At 35.3% G+C, this 22,473-nt stretch overlaps 1 protein-coding gene across 2 annotated transcripts; it reads right to left on the bottom strand.

Annotated features, from left to right (window-relative positions):
* Nucleotides 1–826: 826 nt before the first annotated feature.
* On the bottom strand, nt 827–21,359 carry postna (periostin, osteoblast specific factor a). Of its 2 annotated transcripts, XM_067397932.1 has the most exons (26): nt 21,112–21,359; nt 20,100–20,198; nt 16,773–16,837; nt 16,098–16,255; nt 15,719–15,883; nt 14,903–15,049; nt 14,631–14,772; nt 11,287–11,499; nt 11,032–11,166; nt 10,724–10,872; nt 10,351–10,487; nt 9,519–9,649; nt 9,317–9,447; nt 8,180–8,282; nt 7,883–7,950; nt 7,697–7,742; nt 7,536–7,568; nt 5,210–5,392; nt 5,053–5,118; nt 4,731–4,823; nt 3,582–3,641; nt 3,440–3,499; nt 2,800–2,859; nt 1,887–1,973; nt 1,764–1,805; nt 827–1,416 (listed from the first exon to the last, which is right to left on the bottom strand). In XM_067397932.1, the coding sequence occupies exons 1-26, from the start codon at nt 21,228–21,230 to the stop codon at nt 1,364–1,366; spliced, it is 2,745 nt and encodes a 914-aa protein (XP_067254033.1). In that variant the 5' UTR covers nt 21,231–21,359; the 3' UTR covers nt 827–1,363. The 2 variants fall into 2 exon arrangements, 1 of the variants encoding a protein (XP_067254033.1); XR_010896194.1 differs by lacking the exons at nt 827–1,416; nt 1,764–1,805; nt 1,887–1,973 and having other exon boundaries at nt 4,706–4,823.
* Between the last annotated feature and the right edge of the window lie 1,114 nt (nt 21,360–22,473).

Here is a 22,473-nt window from a genome sequence, read left to right as displayed (position 1 = left end):
AAGTTACATAGCAATCGCTATTATAAATAATAGAAAAGGCAAAAACATTGTATGTTACATATTAAGCAGATTAATGTCCGATTACTCACAAATGTTTCTGCAACTAGCTGAAAGTTTTTTATATTTTATTTTATTTTAATGAAAATGTTTCTTTATGGTTTTAGTTTAATTTGGATCGATATTTGGTGTGAATTTAGCAGCTTTTACTTTAGACCATGTGCAAACAATGTATGGTGAGTGAATATACATCTGAAACAACTTAGTCATGTTCATCCTCCCAATGTTTTTTCAATATAGTCTGGGGTTTCATGTTCAGGAGCAAAGCTTGACTTCTTTCAAACATTTAGTCATCCACGTGTCTTTGTGTAAAGGCATCTATGCATGCTGCCACATAATCCCTTATGCCAACATGTGTTTCTTTTACTCTGCATTGTTAGTTTTTACATTCACTTCATGTCATTTTTTACATTTATCATCACGATGCGTGGAGACTATAAAAATCAGCCATTTCAAAAGTGACTTTGTACAGTACTTGGATACAAATGATTGGTTATGGCTATCATTAGGTTCATCATTAGCAGTCATTGACATCAGGATATGGTTAAGCAAACAGTTGATGGTCCCCATTGACTACCATAGTATTTTGTTGGTCCATCAACTGTTTGCTTAACCGTATTCTTCAAAACGTCTTATTTTGTGTTCAGCAGAAGAAAGAAATTCATACAGGCTTGGAACAACTTGAGGGTGAGTTATCACTGTAATATGATTCATAAAACAATAGTTGCAACACAGATTCAAAAATGAATAGAGTTTTGAAGGTAAACAGTAAAATCACAAGTGGAGTTGTTTTAAGCAGAAATTGTTTTATTTTTTTAAGCTCCATTGAGGCTTATTTCAATATAATGATATGTCTATTAAAAAAAGTTTTACATGAATGATCTTCAGCGGAATGATAGAAAGTTACAAGCTGCATAATTTAAAGTAAACAACAGCCAAAGCTATTCTGATCCTGATCAGATAAAAATGCATTCATGTGTCTGAATGCAAGCACCACAAAATATCATGTGCACGACAAGCTCAATGACAAGGCTCATACAGTATATATTCAAAGAAACAATATAAACAGCTGGGGAAAAAAATGACCATGTCTCTCTAACCACCACCATTTCAAGTACCCCTTATCGGAGTTGAAGTGGGTTTTTGTGTTTGCCACACAGATCCAAGATATTACTGCACTGGTTTGTAATGTGTAAACATTCAGTGCAGTTTGTAGTAAAAGCATATTTTCAGGACAAACACACTGTTCTACAACAATGATTTTCACTTAAGCTGGATCTTCAGGTACAGTGAGCCTCCATTCATCTCACTGTTTGGGTTTGTAGTGATGCCTGACCAGTCTCACTCTTCGTCTTAATCCTGTGTTTTAGTCCACAAACACACACACACACACACACACACACACACACACACACACACACACACACACACACACACACACACACACACACACACACACACACACACACACACACACACACACACACACACACACACACACACACACACACACACACACACACACACATATATATTTATAAAAAGTTGCCCTACACATCTATGGTTCATTTTCCTCTTTACAATATAAAGGTCTATAGATTATGATAAAGTTGGGTTTGAAAATAAATCATTTTAAATGTCTGTATAAAAAGTTAAACTAAATGACTTAAAGGGCACATCAGATGTTAATGAACTGATATGCATACCTTGCGGTTGTCTGATGGCGGCTCGTTTTTGAGAACGTCCCTCTGAGAGAAAAAAAAATCAATTACACTTTCAGCATCAGATTCTTCTTCATATCAATTGCAACGAGCTGTGAAGCCACTAACCCTTGATGATTCTGGTGATTCTCTCTGTTTCTGATTCAAAGAGTTCTGGATTGTCCTTCAAAGATACAATCTTTGAGAAATCTGGTCCTAAAAGGGGCATAAAATTAAATTCAGTAAATAATCAAATATACAATATTAAATCAGATATTATCAAATATTACTTTTTTCTAATTATTGTTTTTAATATTATAATTTACTACACTCTATATAGAACTATATAGAAACTTAAAGGGTTTTGTCAGGCGCTTCATGCAGAACCTTTTAGGGCTTCTCAATATGGAATCATTTTATGGATTTGGTTTTAATTCATTTTGTATTTTAATTAAATTTTATAAATTAAACAGCTCGTAAACATACTTTATCACTAGACAAAGTGAAATAACCCATTAAACAAGAAAGTATTATGCAATCATTTAAGACATTTCTCCTTATATTGAACTTTTTTGGCATGAAGTGTTCTTTAAAATGTAGTCAAGAACTGTAGAGTTCTATATTAAATCTATTTTTTCTCAGAGTGTAAAGTAATTGAAACTGATAATAAAATTCTGGCCGATAGCAATTAGCCAATAATTGCCATGTTTCAACTAATAATCCAATTTTTTCTTTTTAAAACATCATTTTAAACATCACAGCTGAATTTAGGCATCAAAACATTATCAATCAATCAATCAAAATTTATTTGTATAGCACTTTCAACACCATAACAGTAGACCAAAGTGCTTTACATGGTAAAAATCATTATATAAGTCATAAAAAGTATAATCATAAACACATCAAACAAACTATTATAATGTACATAATAAAAAAAAGGACATTTTGAGATTTGATAAAGATTTCACAGTGTTAATTCATTAATGTTTTTAAAGTCTTTAAAACAACAAAAATATATAAGAAGTGTAAAATCATATCTTACCTTCAATGATCTGCGGTTCTGGTTTAATTACTCTGGTAATAGTGGTTTCCCCTGGTGCACCTTTAAGCACAAAAAGATGAACATTCAATTTGGTTCAAAATTTTAAACCACATCATATCACTAATCAGGGCTTGACATTAACTTCTTTGCCCACCAGACACTGTGTCTAGTGGTTTTCCAAAGTTACTATACACTCAGCATTTTCACTGGCCACAATTTTGACATCGATATCATGGGGGACAAAAAACTGCCATATAGTGTAGATATTTTTAATATTATCTCATAATTTGGCAGCAGGTATATTAGGCTGCTGTCACTTTAAGACCTGACACACAGATACATTATACTGTTACACATTATACTGTTTTCTTTCTGTTTACCGTTTCTTAAAAACAGTAAACAGTATCGATACGTATCAAAAAAATCTATATTTCAATATAAATCAATATAAACACTACATTGCGCTTAGTTTATTATTTCAGACGCCTTTTTAAAAGAATACAATTGAAAAATGTATATATTATAAATACAATTCAACATGCAAAAATGGCTAGTAAGAGTGACTGCATTGCTGAAATCCACCCGCATTTGGCAGGTTGGCGGGTGTTAATGTCATGTGTATGGATGTATTACATCCCACCTTCAGTGATCTGAGACTCTTTCTTGATTACTCTGGTATAGGTGGTGATCCCTGGTTCACCTTCAAGCAAAAAGACAAGTCTATGAACCAAACATCTGGGCAAAACCTATATTATATCACCATTTACTTAATCAGGTCTTACTTTCAACAACCTGGGGCTCTGGTTTGATTACTTTAGTTATAGTGGTGATGCCTGGTCCACCTTTGAGAACAAGGATACATGAGAACAATGGATGAAGAAACTTCTGGGCAAAAGTAAAAACAACCCTGAGCCAAATCAGTGAGTAATAGTCAATAATGAAACCCTTAATCTTACTTTAACTGTACTGCTTTAAGGTTCTGGATTAAAACAGATTCTTTTAGCTAAATCATCAGTGTGATCTTGCCAAAAATGAATCAAAACCATAGGGTAGGAATTTAAATCAAAAACATATGGAGTAGAGCCATGTGTGTGAGGCCATGGGAAAACCAACAGGGCTTTATTCTGTTACGTAACTAGGGATTGTAATCCATGGGCATAAAATTAGACAGACAAACAAACATTAAACATTACTAAACAAGAATGAATCACTGAGTTCACAGCTGCTCTCAATAAAAACGTCAAGCTCTTTAGGAAGCTACAAAAGAATTTTACAGATCCCAAGCCGTTCTAATCATAAATCAAACTAAGGTTTGGATCAATGGCCTAAAAAAAAAAAACAATACGGGAAAGAACACGATCACTACATGTGCCAAGGATTATGGGTAAAAGTGTTTGGCAGCAGAGAAAGATATATCTGATCTGAAGATTCAAAAACGGTCTCTTGGTTCAAGTGTAAATGGCTCAGTGTCAATGAGTTTAATGTTCAAAACACAATATTAACCTTTAAATATACAGTACAAGTACCAATTTGTATCCAGGTCAGTGTTGTTACTGTTGACTAAAATAAAAACTAATAAAAATAATTTTCGTTAACTGATATAAAGCTGAAATAAAATAAACAATAAATATTAGATGAAAAGTTTAACTTGACAACTATCTAAAATAAAATAAATTACTAAAACTGAAATGCAAATTATCTAAAGCTAAAAAGCAAGGACAAAGGCACAAAAGCTAATTCAATAAATTAAAGAAATACTTTAATAGATCAAATAATATTAATATAGCACTATGATGATGTTTATGAAAAAAAAAGAGTATATTATGCAGTTAATAACAGATAAAGGGGTTACTTTTATCATTTCAGCAACATTGCGGCCTGGATATAGGCTCTCTCACCACTCAACTCAACTAAGACTCTCTTAGACCAACCTCCCTGAGTGATTGCATCAGTGATTTTTCTGATGTCTTCATCCTGGAGTATATGTATGTCACCACCTTGAAATGGCTGCACCTTGGTTATATCTACAACATATAAAGTGATAAGATTTGACATAGCTGTGCCACAAAAATCATTTCAATGTAGACAGAATAAAAAAAACAACTCTGTTTACTGAACCAAACTGAAATGTTAAAGTAAGGGAAACTTGTCTATTTTCTTTTGAGAACAGACTTGAACATGCTGAGTATCTCAATCTAATCCAATTCTTACTGCACTAGATTTCATTTTTCAAATGTTAAAAAAATTAATGACCTTCACCCATGATTCTCTTGAGTTCTCCTTCAGCAGCAATTTCCACATCAGATGAGGCACTGTGAGCTAAGCAAAAAGAATGGAGGCTAAAAAATGTTACAAGAAATTGTGTTTTTTATAAATTAACCTTAATACTTAATTTTATGTTTGGACATACTTTCAATGAGCCTTGTGACCTTTGTAACAGATGGTTCTCCTTCAACCACTCGTGTAACTTTGGTGACGCTTGGTTCTCCTTCGACCACTCGTGTAACTTTGGTGATGCTTGGCTCTCCTTCAACCACTCTTGTAACTTTAATGGGCTCACGCTCAATGACCCTAGTGACCTTGATCTCGGGACCTGTGGGAAAGGAACAGATCCTGTCAGGTGTCATGTCAAATCATAGTGGCCATGATATTTTCAACAATGTTGTGAAAAACAAATTATTCAGAGAGTTAAATGTTAAAGTTAGGTTTGCTTCCAATTGCTGCAAACTTGTTATGAAATCAATTCGAGCATTGTGCCAAAGTGACATAAATCACAAGTAAATGATCAAAGATGAGCATGTGAGTATAAGCCAATCATTAATAGTCACTGGTGCTGACAGAGCTGTTAATGAACACCAGGTTGGCCTTTCTCTCTAGACACTGCAACGGGGATCACGTTTCATGCTACTGCTGAATTCATAAAACATAGATTAGTATATTCTGCCAAAGATGAGATAAGACATTGTGAACATGTGGCTGCGGATCAGGATCGTGTCTTTTTTTTGGAATGCAGGCTCAGCATAAATGGTAATTTGGGTTTTATGATGGAACTCAAACACAGTTTGCACTGACTGTATATAAGAAACTGTAAAAAATAAAACACTAAATTACACACACAGACACAGACACACTCTCTCTCTCTCTCTCTTTCTATACAGTACAGTTTGGGATCAGTAGCATTTTACATGTTTCAGTAATCAGTAAAAATAGTAATAATATGAAATATTTTTACAATTTAAAATAACTGTTTTCTATTTTAGTATATTTTAAAATGTAATTTATTCCTGTAATGGCAAAGCTGAATTTTCAGCATTTCTATTCTAGTCTTCAGTGTCACATGACCCTTCAGAAATCATTCTAATATGCTGATTTGGTGCTCTTTTTATTATCAATGTTGAAAACAGTTGTGCTGCTTAATATTTTTATAGGAACACTTTTTTAGGATTCTTGATGAACAGAAAGTTAAAAAACAGCATTTATTTTAAATTGAAATATTTTGTTACTTTTCATTATTATTCATATTTCATTATTATCATGATCAAATTAATGTGCCCTTGCTTAATGAAAGTATTAATTAAAAAAAAAATCTTACTGTTATGGTTCACAGATCACAATCAACATTTAATCAAAAGTTAAACCATTTACTTAAACCATTACAAAGGTTTCATTGTACTCTGTGTGGTATTAGAGACTTATTGGAACGTACAAATCGATAAATGAATGACACATGCGAATGTTACACTGTATATTAAATTAAGCCGTACAAAGACTTCAAATGACGTGACTTTCATGAGGCCCATCTGTATTTCATTTATAACTAACTTTGTCATTAAAAGATCTTTCATGGAAAAAGTTTGTCCATTATTTACTAATAAATAAGAGTCCCGATTGGGTTTTGCAAAGGTTCTGGAAATTCCAGAACCTTATAATAATAGGATATGTATAATAGGATAATAGGATATATATATATATATATATATATATATATATATATATATATATATATATATATATATATATGTGTGTGTGTGTGTGTGTGTGTATAAGCCAATGTTGGGCTTTAGCTTTACAAAATTGTGGGATTTTATTAATTTTTTCAAGAAGAAAGTTAGCCAGTCGCTGACCACTAAAGTTTGAGATCCAAAGCTCTGCTCTCTAGGTCGTAACTCTCGCAAACACTGCCAGTACCTAAGCTTTAATCAGTTTTTACCTTCACAAATACACATTTTAAGCCAAGTTTCCAATAGCATCAATGCACATAAATTCCATTTCAAATTTTCTGAGCTTCAACATTAACTCCTACTCAACAGGTAGTTCTCCTGCCATGGTCTGGGGCGAAATCCTCTCCCTCTCTGTCTCTAATGGCTCTTTATCTGCTCTATCTGTCCAGCGACTGCCAGAGGAGATGCCAGTGCTGGTTCCAGCCAACAAAACAACATGTGCTCGCTCTCCTCTGAGGCTCTATGATGAATCCGTTTACTAAGAGTTGCAGCTGAGGCAAAGTTCAGGCTTGTTGTTATATTGAATAATGACTTGAGTACATACATAATTGTACAAATACCTAAAAGAGCTTCTGGGAATAATCGGCTGGCAGAGAAAGGCTTGCCTGAGGAGCTCAGTATCACAAATAAAATAAATTAATGCTTTTATACCACTAAATGCATTTAGTAATGATAATAATTAACATAATAATAATAATTAACATAAATAAAATAAGTGATGTGATAATGCTTTACCTTTCTCAATGACATGTGTAGTTATAGTCCTCTCTGCAAGGTGAAACACAATATTCATTCATAAAAAGCATGTCAAATATAACCCATATGTCCTTGATGATGTTTTGTTATGTGGAACTTAAAGAGAGAAATGAAACTGAGAGGGATGAATCTCAACTTACTGATGAATGTAAGTGGAACCTCATGATAGGTGAATCCAGATACAAACTATACACAAACCAAACCAAAAAATAAATAAAACCAACTGATAAAACAGGATTTGTGTTTGTACAGTGATGTACTGGACTGTGATGGATCTGTTATATAATGTGAGTCAGTGTTCAGATATGAAGTGAGTTCTGTTGTACCTTCAGCTGCATGTATTTGATGAGTCTCCTCAGCAGAATCAATATGTCTTCACGGCCAACTGGCAGATCTGTGAAATGCAGTAAAGTTCTCTATTAAGCTCTAGGGACTGTGTCTTAGGTCTCAGGAATTGTACAGTTATATAAGAGTGGAAAAAACAGGTACATCGAAGATAGTCCATCTATGCAATTGATTTTGCAATTGATTAATGCTTGTAAAAGTCCCACCAAAATATAATATCTTAAACATTTCAAAGATATTTGCATATAAACGCATATTCATTGCTGTTAATACTTTACCTTGAGGATATAATATAGTCTTCACTACATGAATCACTCCATTGGATGCCATAAGATCAAAATCTGGAACCTCCACTGAATTTACATGGATGGAGTTGTTAACCTGAGTATAAGATGGTGTTAATCAATAAATGAAAATGACCATTAATTAGATGAGAGGGAAAAAAAACACAATTATTATTTTATGTAATATTATATGCATATTAAAGTATAACAATATATTTTAAAATCCATAAAATAATATGAATAAATAATAAATAAATAAATGTTGTTCTCCAATATTTATGTGAGCCTAAGTGGGATGATCTTATAAAACCATTTGAAACACTTCAGCACATGTAGACAAATACAACAGCTGCATATCATTTTAAGAAGTCACTTTCTTGTATTGGCTCTGTTTGTAAGATATCTCTTGACTAAAGTAAATTTACATTTACAGTGCTGATTTCAAAGGAAGTATCTGAACAATAGGAGACCTATTGTTCTAGCTTTTAGAGGGAGTTACGGATGGAGGCGTTTCTGAGATTTGAGCTTGATTTTGATTGATGGCAACAAACTGTCTGGATGTTATGACCTTATCACTGTAGCAAATGCTTTAAATGCACAAACAAAATGCCATAGACCCTTGGCTATACACAAACATAAAAAGAAAAAAGTTCATAGTCCTAATTAGGATGAGATGATACATGTTTTTTTATAATCAAGTTAGTTTCATACTCAGTGTTAACCTACTGGTACCCGTTTCCTGTAAAGGATTTACGTGAATGGTCTGGATTTGGTTCATGGAATTTTTGAGAACAGACACAGGAAATTTGTCCTCCGTCTAATTGCATTGTCTGATGATAATCGCATGTCAAGTCCTTCCTCTCTTGTTCTTAAAAAAACGTTATTATTGGCTCAAATTTAAAAGTCACTCTTTTGGAGTCAAACAGTTTTATTATGTGTGCAAAAGCCTTTAAACATTTATCATGTAACTGGAAAAGCTAATTACAGGACATTTTTATCATAATCACTGTTGGGAAAATGCTGACATTTGAGGAAATCTCTGTTTTCACTGATTACAGTGTTTAATCAGATAGATTTGGTTTGTTAGTCACTAAAAACCACGACCGATAGAGATCCTATCAATGTACTTACCGAAAGCACTTGAAGGTTGTTGCCCTGTATGGTCTTGAGAAGATTAGTCACTCCACCCTCCAGTCCTCCATTAATAAAGATGCCATTACTAAAATGGTAGAGCAGGATTGCCCTGAGGGCGTTGATGTCACCTGGATAAGAGGATAGTCACATGTGAGGTAATAGACATAATTGGACAAATTCGAGTGGAAAAATGGCTTACTTTTTAAAAGAGCGATGTCTTCCTCTGTCAGGGTTCCAAAGGCGGCATCGATTGGAGCAAAGAGTGTGTACGATCCCTCCTGCTTCAGCAGGTCTGTTAGTCCAGCACTCTCCATCAGAGACAGGAAGATTCTGGAACAATTCAGCCAGTTGATGAAGCATTTGTACTTAATATTTTGTAGTTTTTCATTAAAGTCTTCTTAATCATTAATTTCATTAAATAATTGTATCCCTTAAAACTCATCTTTATTATCTTATTTAAATGTTTTTTTTCCTGTGAAAAAAAAAATCATGCTTTAAAATAGCTTAAATGTAACTCTACACCCTTGCTTAATTTAGTATATGCGGAGCTGTGAATTTGCTAATTAGCCCCGCCTCCACTCACTCGCACAAGCTCAGAGATCCACTCGGTCAACTTACAACGTCGGACACATAACGCTAATTAATATGATTAGCTTTTTGCTTGACTGTTATCAAACAGCTAATAATGTGATGCTAATGTTACATGACTCACTTGCTTCAGAGCGGTCATAGTCAATGATATGCTAAAACCTGCCGGCACATTGAAGTGATTGGTTATAAGGTAGTTTGTGATGTAAGAAACACCAATGATTTCAAAGCGTGTTTTTGAAACTGTCTTTAGATCACTGTTTTAAAGGCAAAATACTCAGCAATGGTGTTGACTCATGAATTTTCACATTGTTTGTCTTAACGCTTAATAAAAACACCACATAGACATATGAACAACATTAAAAACTTGATTTTCACCACAGACGGACTTTCATTATTACTATAAATATATATATAATCATTTCACATGATGACAATCTCACTTGAATCGTCCGTCTTTCAAGAGCAGCTCATAGATGGTTTTCTGGGGCGGCCGGATCAGGGACCTCATGAGATGAAGGACTCCGTTACTTCCTTCTCTGCTGCCTCTGACCATACATGCATTCTCAATACACACAGCCTAGAGTATTTAGAAACAATATAGTCAAGACAAGGAGAATTTTTCTGGTCTACAAACTTACCTGAAGCAAATATACTTAGTGTATAAAACTTAACTGCCAAAGACCAGAGCAATAAAGCATTTAAAAAGTGGTTGTTTTCACTCATTTAGTTTACACAGTAATTGTTTGCAGGTCCTCAATCTTTCTCTAAGAGTCTTTCTCTTAGACAAAAATATTATAAGTCTTTGCCTCTCACCGTGCGATAAATAAAGACTCGGAGCAGTTTTCCTCCAATGGTTTCGAGCAGCTGGCCGTTGTAGAGTTCATTCAGAGAGACCTTGAATTTCAGGATGTGGTTTTCCAGAATAATCTTCAGGAGACGCTGATCCATGGACATTACCTCATCTGCATGACAGGTGATGAGGAGACACTTGAAGTTATTTTGACATTTTAACCAGGACTGTGTGGCATCCAGAAGTGTAACTATATGAAATACAAACTGAATATATCTGCTGAAACTTCCTGCATTTTGCTCATAGAGTCAGATTCATGAGGCCATCTCACCAGAAAAGGCTCCATTCAGTGGGGCGAGAAGAGTATACTCAGTCTCAGGCTGCATGGCTGCAGAGAGCCCGAGCTCAGACACCAAGTCACCAAACATGCTCTGAGATTTGCCCACCAGCTCCATCACCTGCTTGGCTGCAAGACATACAAAAGATACACACTATTCATAACTTCGGATTGAGAAAGTTGTATATTTTATCCCTTTAAGATCAAATAATGTCAGGTTGAACCCAGTGGGCATGTACAGAGTCTCACCCGAGTCAGGCATGAGCACCTGGTCGATCAAATGAATGACCCCATTGGTGGTGACAATGTCCTTCTTCAACACCATCTTGATACCATTGACTGTAAGGCTCTCACCATCACATCCAATCTCAATATTACTGCCCTCAAGGGTCCCATAGATGGAGCCTGCCATAATGGCCTCAGAGCACTGCGCTGAGTTCAGGAGGTGGTACTTCAACAGGGCTTGGAAAAATAACCAGAACAAGAGAGATTAAGAAAGGTTAAGTGACAGATTGAAAGATAAACATTGTTGTGATCTAAACTGTTGAAATTACTTCATCGTCATAGTCCAGTAAGCTTCTGGCTATAGATCTCCAAAGACAATTAAAAACACAGAAGCTCATGTAGACTACTGGGATATCCGCCCAGTTCTTCCTGTGCGGGGGCAATCTGGTGGAGAGTTGAGACTGTGATATCACTTTTCCAGCAGCTGAGCTTATTTCCTGAATTTGTTTAAGCAGTACATATATGTGCATTTTGACAACTTTAAGTGCTTCGCCCAACCAATAAGACAATTCGGTCCTATTCAAAATGGCCTTTTCTGAATCTACACTTACTGTAGGAACATGAACTACTGGGAGACAGTCTGCTCTGGAGTCAACGTCAATGAGCAAGGGTGGCCACAAAGGGAAAAAATGGGACACTTTAGAGCACTGGTTTACATTTCCACTTGACGGCTTTAGCACACTTTCAAGGGGGCTGCAAGATGATTAAAATAATTTTTAAAAGACAAAGCAAACTTTTAAAATAAGCTAAAAAGAGATCTTAACTGGATTTATATTTATATTTTATTTTACATTATGTTTTATATTTTAATTTATTTCCTCAGCAACTGTCACTTTTATTAAGAACCATATGAGGGACTTTTAAACCTAAAAACTCAAGGAAATGAATAAAATCTTAAAAAGCTCTTGGGATTTCTTTAATGAATATATCATTTTCTATTTATGTCAAGCTCTAAAATGTTTTATTGGGTAGAAATTGCTTTTTGTGAGTAAATAACAACTGGAAAAATCATGTAAAATTCACTGGTCATAAAATGCGTTAACCCTGAATTGCATTCAGTACTTAAAGGTGCCCTAGAACTTTTTTTAAAAAGATGTAATATAAGTCTAAGGTGTCCCCTGAATGTGTCTGTGAAGTTTCAGCTCAAAATACCCCATATATTTTTTTTAATTCATTTTTTGAACTGCCTATTTTGGGGCATAATTATAATAATAATCTGGTGCTCCACACCCCAAGAGCTCGCGCTTGCCTTAAACAACATAAAAAAAGTTCAAACAGCTAATATAACCCTCAAAATGGATCTCTACAAAGTGTTCGTCATGCAGCATGTCTAATCGCGTAAGTACAGTGTTTATTTTGATGTTTACATTGATTCTGAATGAGTTTAAGAATGTGCTCCGTGGCTAACGGCTAATGCTACACTGTTCGAGAGATTTATAAAGAATGAAGTTGTGTTTATGAATTATACAGACTGCAAGTGTTTAAAAATGAAAATAGCGACGGCTCTTGGCTCCGTGAATACAGTAATAAATGATTTAACCACATTTAACAGTACATTAGCAACATGCTAACGAAACATTTAGAAAGACAATTTACAAATATCACTAAAAATATCATGTTATCATGGATCATGTCAGTTATTATTGCTCCATCTGCCATTTTTCGCTGTTGTTCTTGCTTGCTTACCTAGTCTGTTGATTCAGCTGTGCACAGATCCAGACGTTCTGCCCTTGTCTAATGGCTTTCATAATGTTGGGAACATGGGCTGGCATATGCAAATATTGGGGCGTACACCCAGACTGTTATGTAACAGTCGGTGTTATGTTGAGATTCGCCTGTTTTTTCAGAGGTCTTTTAAACAAATGAGATTTATATAAGAAGGAGGAAACAATGGAGTTTGAGACTCACTGTATGTCATTTCCATGTACTGAACTCTTATTATTTAACTATGCCGAGGTAAATTCAATTTTTGAATCTAGGGCACCTTTAAAACTTTGTTTTTTTATTTATTTAATTATTTTAATATATTGACAACTCTTAGTCTCTGTAAACGAAAAAGCTGTGTCATTTTACAGCCCAAGTACTAGAAATATCGTGGCCTATGGGGAGCCTTTGAATATTGTCTTGGACAACTGGGCTTTAGGGTCTTGTGGACATCATGTACACATGCGAGCAAAGTCCACGAGACCGCAGGTCCACATCAAGTGAGCCATTTGGACAGGACCAATGATCCTGTAAGAGCCAGATGTGATGTAATGCTGACATTATACTGTACATCTGTGTGGTCCTACTAGCCTTAAATGAGTCATGCTAAACAAATCTAATTTAAGTAGACAAAATCCACAAGCAATCTGTTTTTTTTTTTCTATATGCTATTGGCCTATAAACCAGAACCCTGATGTATGATCTGCTCTAATGATTTGCGTTTTTGCACACTACATTTACATCAGTGAGTTCTCGAGATAATGAGCCTCAGAAGAAATTCATGTTAACATCAAAGCTAGACTTTGCTTTGAATAAACGTCTATAAGTTGTTTTCTTATAACACTTTTTCTTTAAATGTTAATCTAATCTAAAGCTCACACAGATTAGATTAGTTGTAAAGAGACCCACTTCTTAGCCAATATTTGCTGCCTTTTCTTTGTGAAACTGTATTATGGGGAAAACAGACATACTTTGCCTGTTACAATACTTATAATTGTCTCACCACAAAATACCTAATCTTTTTCATCAGAATCCGATGAAGTATTATTCAGCATCTAAGCATTTCCCTTTCTGTTAGAGGTCTTGACCAAACTTGATTTTGGATCCCATTGTGGCTGCGGTCAGATCTGCTGTTTGCCCGTCGTCTGAGAATGTGGCACTGCTTGGATTGGACTGCATTTGTGGAGTTTACTTAAAACATGAGGGTGCTAGTCTTTCAAATCTTTGAAGGTGATTATTATATCATCCAGTGCATGTTTTGTATGCACATACACTGCCGTTCAAAAGTTTGGGGTCAGTAAGATTTTTGAATGTCTTTGAGAAGTCTCTTCTGCTCACCACCAAGGCTGTTTATTTGATTTCAGGATTTTTTGATGAATAGAAAGTTAGAACAGCATTTATTATTTGTAAAAGACTTTACTGTGACTTTGATTAATTTAATGCTGAATAAAAGTATTCAATTCTTTCAAAAAGAAAATCTTACTGACCCCAAACTTTTAAAAGTAAGTGTATGTTGTGACGAAGACTTTAAAACCAAAGTAGCAGTATCACTACTAGCTTTGTAGTGCAACCCCCTGAAACCCCTTAAAAACAAAAATGTTTACCTTGAAGTACAGTTGTGTCACTCATAAGTCTCTCCAGGACATCGCTGTCTAGTTTATCAAATGCCTCGTTGGTTGGAGCAAAAAGTGTGTAGTGTCCGTGCTCATCCAGTTGAGCCTGGAGTCCTGAATTCACAACAGCTGTCTATAAAAGTTGTAAAACAAATTGTTAGTGAGAAATATTTTTCATCTGTAATGGTTTCTAGAAGAAATTCAGCAAGCCTACAAGGAGTTTTGGTATTCATTTACAAAACCGCAGTCATAACACCACATACGTTCAGCGTAGACAGTTCATCATTGTTTTCGATCACGTCCTTTATCGTTTGGCTTACGGCGCTGATGACCCGATCAATGACATGCACAACTCCATTAGTGGCCACCTGGTTACCGTGAATGATCCGGGCACAGTTCACAGTGACAACCTGAAATCATTGAAACAGATCAGTTTAGTGACTTTAAACTGAAGTGAAAGGATTAGTTCAAACAAAAATGAAAATTCTGCCATCATTTACTCTTCACTCATGTCGGCCCAAACCTGTATGACTTTATTTCTTCTTTGGAACACAAAATAAAATATTCTATTTCTTTTATTTTTTTTGTCCACTCAGTGAAAGTCAATGGGGTCCAATCAATATTGTTTTGGCACTGACTTGCATTATATGCATAAAAATGGTTGAAACCTTCAAAAAAATTGTTTCACAGATGAAAGAAAGTCATACAGGTTTAAAATGACATGAGGATGACTATATGATGGCAGGATCTTTAAAGTGCATTTCAGAACAATTTAGCAATTGCAAATAGCTTTTTTTTAAAGCAGAAATAACCTTAAAAAATTAGAAATAAGCCAGGATTAGGTCTTAGTTCAATTAGGGCATTTAAGTATCTTTTATAAACGTTCACTAGAAAAACACATTACTGGTGCGCATCTTGAGACAAAACAATGGCACGGACATATTTTAAGATATATATCAGTACAAGTTACTTTCAGTTCAAACATGCATTTTAGTCTAGGACTAGCTTAAGCCTTGTCTGTGAAAATAATACTAAAAAAGTATATACACACAGTGAATCTGAAGAAAAGAAAAACATACTCCATTCGAGTAGTGATTGATATAGAGGCCTTGTTTGTTATACATGGACTCCAGAGTCATATCATTCTTCAGGTCCTTAGTGAGAAGACGTTTGTTGACCATGTGATACTGAAGTGCATTGTAAAGCTCAAGGTTTCCACTGTTGACCATGGCATCTTTCGATACCTGCAAATATACCGAAATGACGTTATAAAATGTAAGAGCTTTGCACTGGGAAAAGAAGTTGACAGCATGACGACATATTCCTAAATTTATTTATTTTTCATAAGTTCCATTCAGTGCTCAAAGTATGCTTATTTATAACACATCACTGACTTAAACATAGCATGCAAATACTGCAGCTCAAATGAAGTAGAACATGGCCTGGAATACGACTCACAGGATCTAAATCTTCCCAGGCATCGTCGCTGGGTGCAAACATTGTGTAAGATCCTGCTCCCTCAATTTCTTCCCTCAGTTTGCATTGGTCTGCATATCGCTGGGTGATCTTGGCTTTCACCAGATCCAGGGTGCCGTAAACATTGTCAATAGGGGCCACTGAGTGGTGGAGTGAAATTTACAGGAAATAAGCATAAAGAGTCTCATGCACAGTTTCTATTAAATAAAGAGATTCAATATAGAGTTTTAATACAGCAAATAATCCAAAGTCAGATGATGTGAACCTCGAGTCTATATTCAACACAGGCTGTGGCTCATTAACCTCATGTATAAGTACAGCCAGCTGGGTCTAGTTTTTGTTTAGGGAACAAAAGCTAATGTTCTCCTCTACTGAACTCCTAGCCAATGAATAACCTGACATTTAATCTAAGCATGACCTTAAACTGAAGTCAAATGTATTATAATTGTTGGCATAATCCAATATACCAATAAAATTAACCATATGTGAATGTTAAGTTATTTGTGTTACAGACATGACTGACACTTCAAATCATGCTGCTTGGACTTCATCCTCAATCATATAGCAATATGCTAACAACCACTCAGACCAGCAACCTCATAAGAAGATATAAAATACAATGTAATATTCCTATTGATGGAAAGAATGAATACAGACCTGCAGGGCATCCACTCTTCCCGTCTAACTTCATGTAACCTGGGCAGCACTCATATAATACCATCCTGCATAGAAAAAAGAAAAAAAAAGAGTCAAATTATAGAAAGAGTATCATATTCAACTGATGTTGAGATGACATATTTTTGGTATAGCATTTAAAATATTTTATTCTCAACCTAATTTATTCCTTTGTTATAAAATGGAAGAATTGACATTTTGTTTGTATTCGATCTAGAAAACTCACAATCGCATGATAAATTATTTTAGCATGTCTTGTTAATTTTTAAGTGTACACAGATGTGTCTTTTTCATTTAAAACATGTTTGTTCAACCATCTGGACTTTTATCTGGATTTGTTTTTCTCCACATTTTTTAAAAATCAAAAATCAAAATTTTCTCCTCAGAATAATTATATGTTCTGTGACAGTAGGTTCCACAGTATTACCTCATCTGCAAATCCTCAAACATTTTGACAACATAAGAGGGCAAAATCTGAGCCAGGCCTGACAGAGAAAGCATGAAACATGTGAGGTCACTTGCCTCTGGGCTGTTTTGACAGCATGATGATTGATCTTCATTTTTAACAGTAACTTCAACTGGTATCTCTATCTGGCATGCAGTTTGGAAAAATGTGCAGCGTTCCAGTGGTTTATTGAACACATCATTAGCGTACAGGTTGATATGCGCTTTTAGAGGAAATTGTATCGCTCAGGGGTGGCTCAGGTAGCCTCTGTTACATTTCATTCAAGTATCAACTTTGTTTTATATGCTTTTCAATAATTTACTTTGGGAATTCACAATTTGATACAAATTTAAACAGTAACAGACATATAAAATTATCATTCCAGCTAACAAAAATATGTTCCAAGAAGGTTAAATGTTCCCATTACGTTATAAAAACATTGACGGAACATTCAGTTTCTTCATTTTGCAGACATACTTTTGAATGTTCTCTGAATGTTCTGAAACAAACGTTCTGAGAACGTTCCCTGTTAGCTGGGATGAATGTGATAATGAAATTGAAATGAAATAATGAATAATGATAATGAAAGCTACAAATTCCTGATTTTTAATTGAAATCTTTTAATGCGAGACTTTTTATTTTGACAGATCTGAGCACAGTAGAGATCTTTTCTTAAAGTCAAGAGGAGACACATTTGCCACATTGAAAGTGTTTTCCTTATGAAAATTTTCAAAAATGTCTCAATTTGCTTTGTGTTCACTCTCAATGATGTCTAATCAACTGCAATATTTAAGTGAACATTTCAAAAAACACAACACTACCAGAACTATAGTATGTGGGAAAAAGCTGATAAAGAAAACAAAATCTCCTTCCCAGGCTGAATATCTTAATTTGTATAAAAGATTATTTTATTTTATTTATATTTATATTTATATTTATTTTAAAGTCTTTTTAAGAGTCATGATGTTCAAGATGTTTATTAAGAGTCAACACTAATTTGAATCTTGGCCACGTACCTAAAAGCTAAAAGTTCTAACCTTGTATTAAAAAAAAAAATTAAAAAAATTCTAACAGCTGTCTGCAGATGGTGTGCATGTAATTCTCCCATGACTAATGTCGTTCCTCACTGGTCTTAGTGAGAGATGTGTGGTTTTGAGAATTATCGTGCCATGTAGCCCTGCTGTTTGTCAGATATGGCTGGAACCACGCACCTGACACTGCACAGATTAAAATGCTCTTTTTCTCTTTTTTTATCATTGTGATAGCGTCTAGAGGCGCAGACGTTGCAGCTGTGGTGGAGTTCATCCACTGACACTGAACAATGTTCCCAGTGTCAGTGAAGGAAGGAAAAAGGAAGTCAGCGGGACCCCTGAGAGAGGCCTGACTCAAACTTTCCCCTAAGTGGCCAGAGGAGAGACAGCAAGCTGGGCAGCTCCAGACCTACTGCTGCCCAGAGTTTAGTCAGGGGGAACTGGGGGGAGACGCCAGCCAGAGAAGATTTTTTTGTGCTTCTATTATTTACCTCCCAGTAGACACATTCAAAATTGCTTTCATATGTTTCCTACAGTAACCAGAGAGGCTACAGGCATACTGTATATGCTGGAGGAAATTCAAGAGTAGAACAACACTGCAGGTGAGAAAAAGGATGACAGTTGAACTGAGCTGTATCATAAATCACACAGAACACTGATTAATGTACACAGGAGACTCTTTATAATTCTTTATAATTCTATGTAAGTCTCTCTTGAGAAGGTTAAACTGGGGGCAATGGTTGTGATATATAATTCAAAGCTTAAAATGGAGCTGAGAATATTTTATTTGCTTTCTCTCTTCCAAAATCAGTGTATGTCTGAAGACTACAGGCATGAAGAGGAATCAGTCCTTTTGGTTCCTGGACATGCTGCTGCATGATTAAACACAGCTGTACACAGCCACACACACACACACACACACACACAAAACCAACCAAATTGACCAAGACCACACCCATACAAATTGTCCCACACATACAGTGGCACCAAAAAGTATTTGGACACTTAAGCCACATCAAAAATGTATGAATGTGTATATATACACACACTTAAAAAAAAAAAAAAAAAAAAAACTGAGAGAGAGAAAAAAACTGTACAATCAAACACAGACATTTCCTGAGGCCAAAGGTTTTTCTCTGTTCTTTCACATATTGCAGATCTCTGCCAGTGGAAAGGCTGAGTTGAGCCTGAAAAATTTAGCCTGCCAATTACTAGTCACCACTGTCCCTAAGGCTTCCATCACAGTCTTACAGAGCCCAGAAACATGCTTACATCATCCTCTCAGCGAAGATGTAGTAAATTATTGTGGCATTTGAAGAGAAAACGATGCTGGAGCACTGGAGCAACGATAAATATGTCAAGTCATAGTCAGAGCATATGATCTGTGGTTTATCTGCCATAAACAAGTACAGTTAGATGCACTCGGCTGACAACTATTCTTTCACCCTGCTGCGAGCTGAGAGAAAGGCTCTAAAGTGTAATATGTTTTTGCATCATAAATCATCTCACTCTAGGGAGCATTTACCGTCTGGACCAGCTTGTTTTGTCAAAAATCCAACTGTCTTGAATTATTACTAATACAAAACAAAAAACAAACAAATCTATATGAAGTGTACAAAATAGTTTCAAATGCTTTTGCTTCACTGACTTCACTGAACACGCCCTACAGCACCGAACAAGCCTAATCAATGTAATCCATCACCATCATGACCCACCTTCACCCTGAGAACCACAGGCGTGGTTTCACAGCGACCTCTGACCTCTGACGAGATCACGGGCAGAAACCCGGCTAAAGCAGAGAGTGTCAAGAGTGAAAAGGGATGGATGACTTACGCCGCCTTGCCACAGATGGATTTCTTGTACCAGTTCCTGCATGTGCTGAAGTACTTTTTCTTTGTCCCCATGACCTGCTGTAAAGCGCACACATTGGGCCTGGAATAAAGACAGCATGTGTGTTAAAAAAAAAACCCTCTGGGGATGGTTGATAACTGCAGACATGACAGACTTACAGGACGTAGAGGTGTTCAATTAGGCAGGTGATTATATAGAAGTACTGACAAATTGCTTTAAAGTGCTGACTGAACAAAATAAAAATTGCTTTTTAGTCTGTTTACGTTTTAGAAATACATTTATGGTCAATAAATAAAAACAGATTAAAATATTCTGCATTTTTAAATGACATATTGATGATACATAGATTTCAGAATGTGAATTTTGTATTGAATTTGAATTGTAAATACATAAATACAAATTAAAAATGATCTAAGAAATATTATATCATATTTATACTTATAAAAAATAAAATGTAACAATCTTTCAGATTCAGTTCTAATTAAGTGCATAATGATGTTTTTTAAACAATAAAACTACTTTTATTTATAAAATATATTATTTAAATGATTGTGTGTTAGGTTCATTCAGTATATAACATAAATAAAATATAACCTAATATAAAAATACAGTGGGAGTCTGACACTCTTGCTTTTTCTTTTTATTTGATACATTTGTTTCCATTACAAATATTATGTCCGTATCATTTGTGTGAAAATCTAACAAAAAAAGAAGTTTTTGGTAGGTATATAACATGGCACAATTAAAAAATTATGATATTTAATTAGTAACTAAAAAACGGTACAAAATAATTTTACGTTTATGTATCATAATGTGTTTTTATTGTTGTTGTTTTATTTTAAAGGCTTAAATAGCATTTTGAGTCCCAACATTTCAATGTGGACTTGTATATAATTTTATGTTTTAACAATATTAACAATAGTTATTAACAATATTAACAAAATTAACCATCTTGTTCCCAGTCAGCAAAGGTGAACTTTTAAAACAATCTTACCCTTCTTTCTTAGCCCTGATGCGACTGTGTGTGACTATCTTGTCATAGGCTGAAGAATCCACCTGGTCCAGGGAGGAGAGTGCCAGGATGGCAAAGGTGGCCGTAAACAAAAATATCATACTGGAGAATCCCCTGCAGATCAAACCCACTCAAAAAAAAACAGAAGGAATGGGAGCGAGCAACAGGGAACCAGCCTTTATATCACCCCTCCCCTTCTCTTTCTGTCTGAAACAATGACAGAGATTAATTCAGAGAGAATCAACCTGCTTCCTATGGATCCGCCCCCTCCATGAGAACCCTGTACGCCTAAGAAGGACCTTCCACATTTACAGAGACAGAAAGAAGAGAGTCAGAGGGTCTTACAATAGTATGGCCATCTGGAAATATTTAGTTGCATTACAAATAAAATATCAGCATTTTGCCAAATGTTTTGGACACGCTTTGTTCCTTATAAAATCACATACTCTGCAAGCATTACACCTTTTTTTTTAATCACTGCAGCTCAATATTAATCTTATAAGTGACAAAAAAGCTTTATCATTCATTTACACCATCACCATTAACTTTCTCAGGTGCTCTGCAGGTTTGTCCTCAGACACAGGATGCTCATTATCTGCAGAATGCTACTGAGGGAATCAGATGAAAGGATAATGTCTAATCATACAGTAACCGTTCAATCTCCTGCCAGTTTCTTTATCACCGGGCTGTTATCCATATCTGAAATCTGACGGTTTTAAGCTGGAGCTCTTGGTTCAGGCCTCAGGTGGTCTTTTGGACAAGTCAAAGCCAGATGGGAACTTTAAAAGCTCCCAAGAATCTCATCTGCATTTATCTCATGCTGTCTGGCATGAAAGGTAAGTGAGGGAAAATGTGAACTGAGGATGGGAATAACACTTGGAAGGGATTTGAACTAGTATGAGAAAACACAGGTTTCAGAGCTATGGTCATTAATTTACGTCTTATGTTTTAACCCTGTGTGTGCATCTACCTCTAGTGGTGAAGTCATAGCAATACACAAACGACAACAATAAACTGGCTTTTGCTGCAGATCAGCGTCCTGTAACGGCAGTAGCCAAGAACAGATTTTCATAATGATAAACATGATAAGGATAGTCACTTAATTTGGCCATTTAATTATTGTATCAAATTTATGACTTGAATTAAAATAACAGCTGTCACGAGCAACATTTTTGCAATATATCACACGAAGCAAGACCGGTGTTATGACTATCACGGCTGTGATTCGGCTGTATCCACACAGCTACAGGCTTTTACACAACAGTTTTATAAATAAGGGGTTTATTGTTGGGTTACTTACATTTTTAGAAATGTATATTGCTTGCTACCATTTTCCAATTAGTT

Source organism: Chanodichthys erythropterus, chromosome 10 (genome assembly GCF_024489055.1).
Source record: "Chanodichthys erythropterus isolate Z2021 chromosome 10, ASM2448905v1, whole genome shotgun sequence".
Lineage (NCBI taxonomy): Eukaryota > Metazoa > Chordata > Actinopteri > Cypriniformes > Xenocyprididae > Chanodichthys > Chanodichthys erythropterus.
The sequence above is the reverse complement of the archived record's forward strand: the minus strand, read 5'-3'. Positions and strand labels throughout refer to the sequence as shown.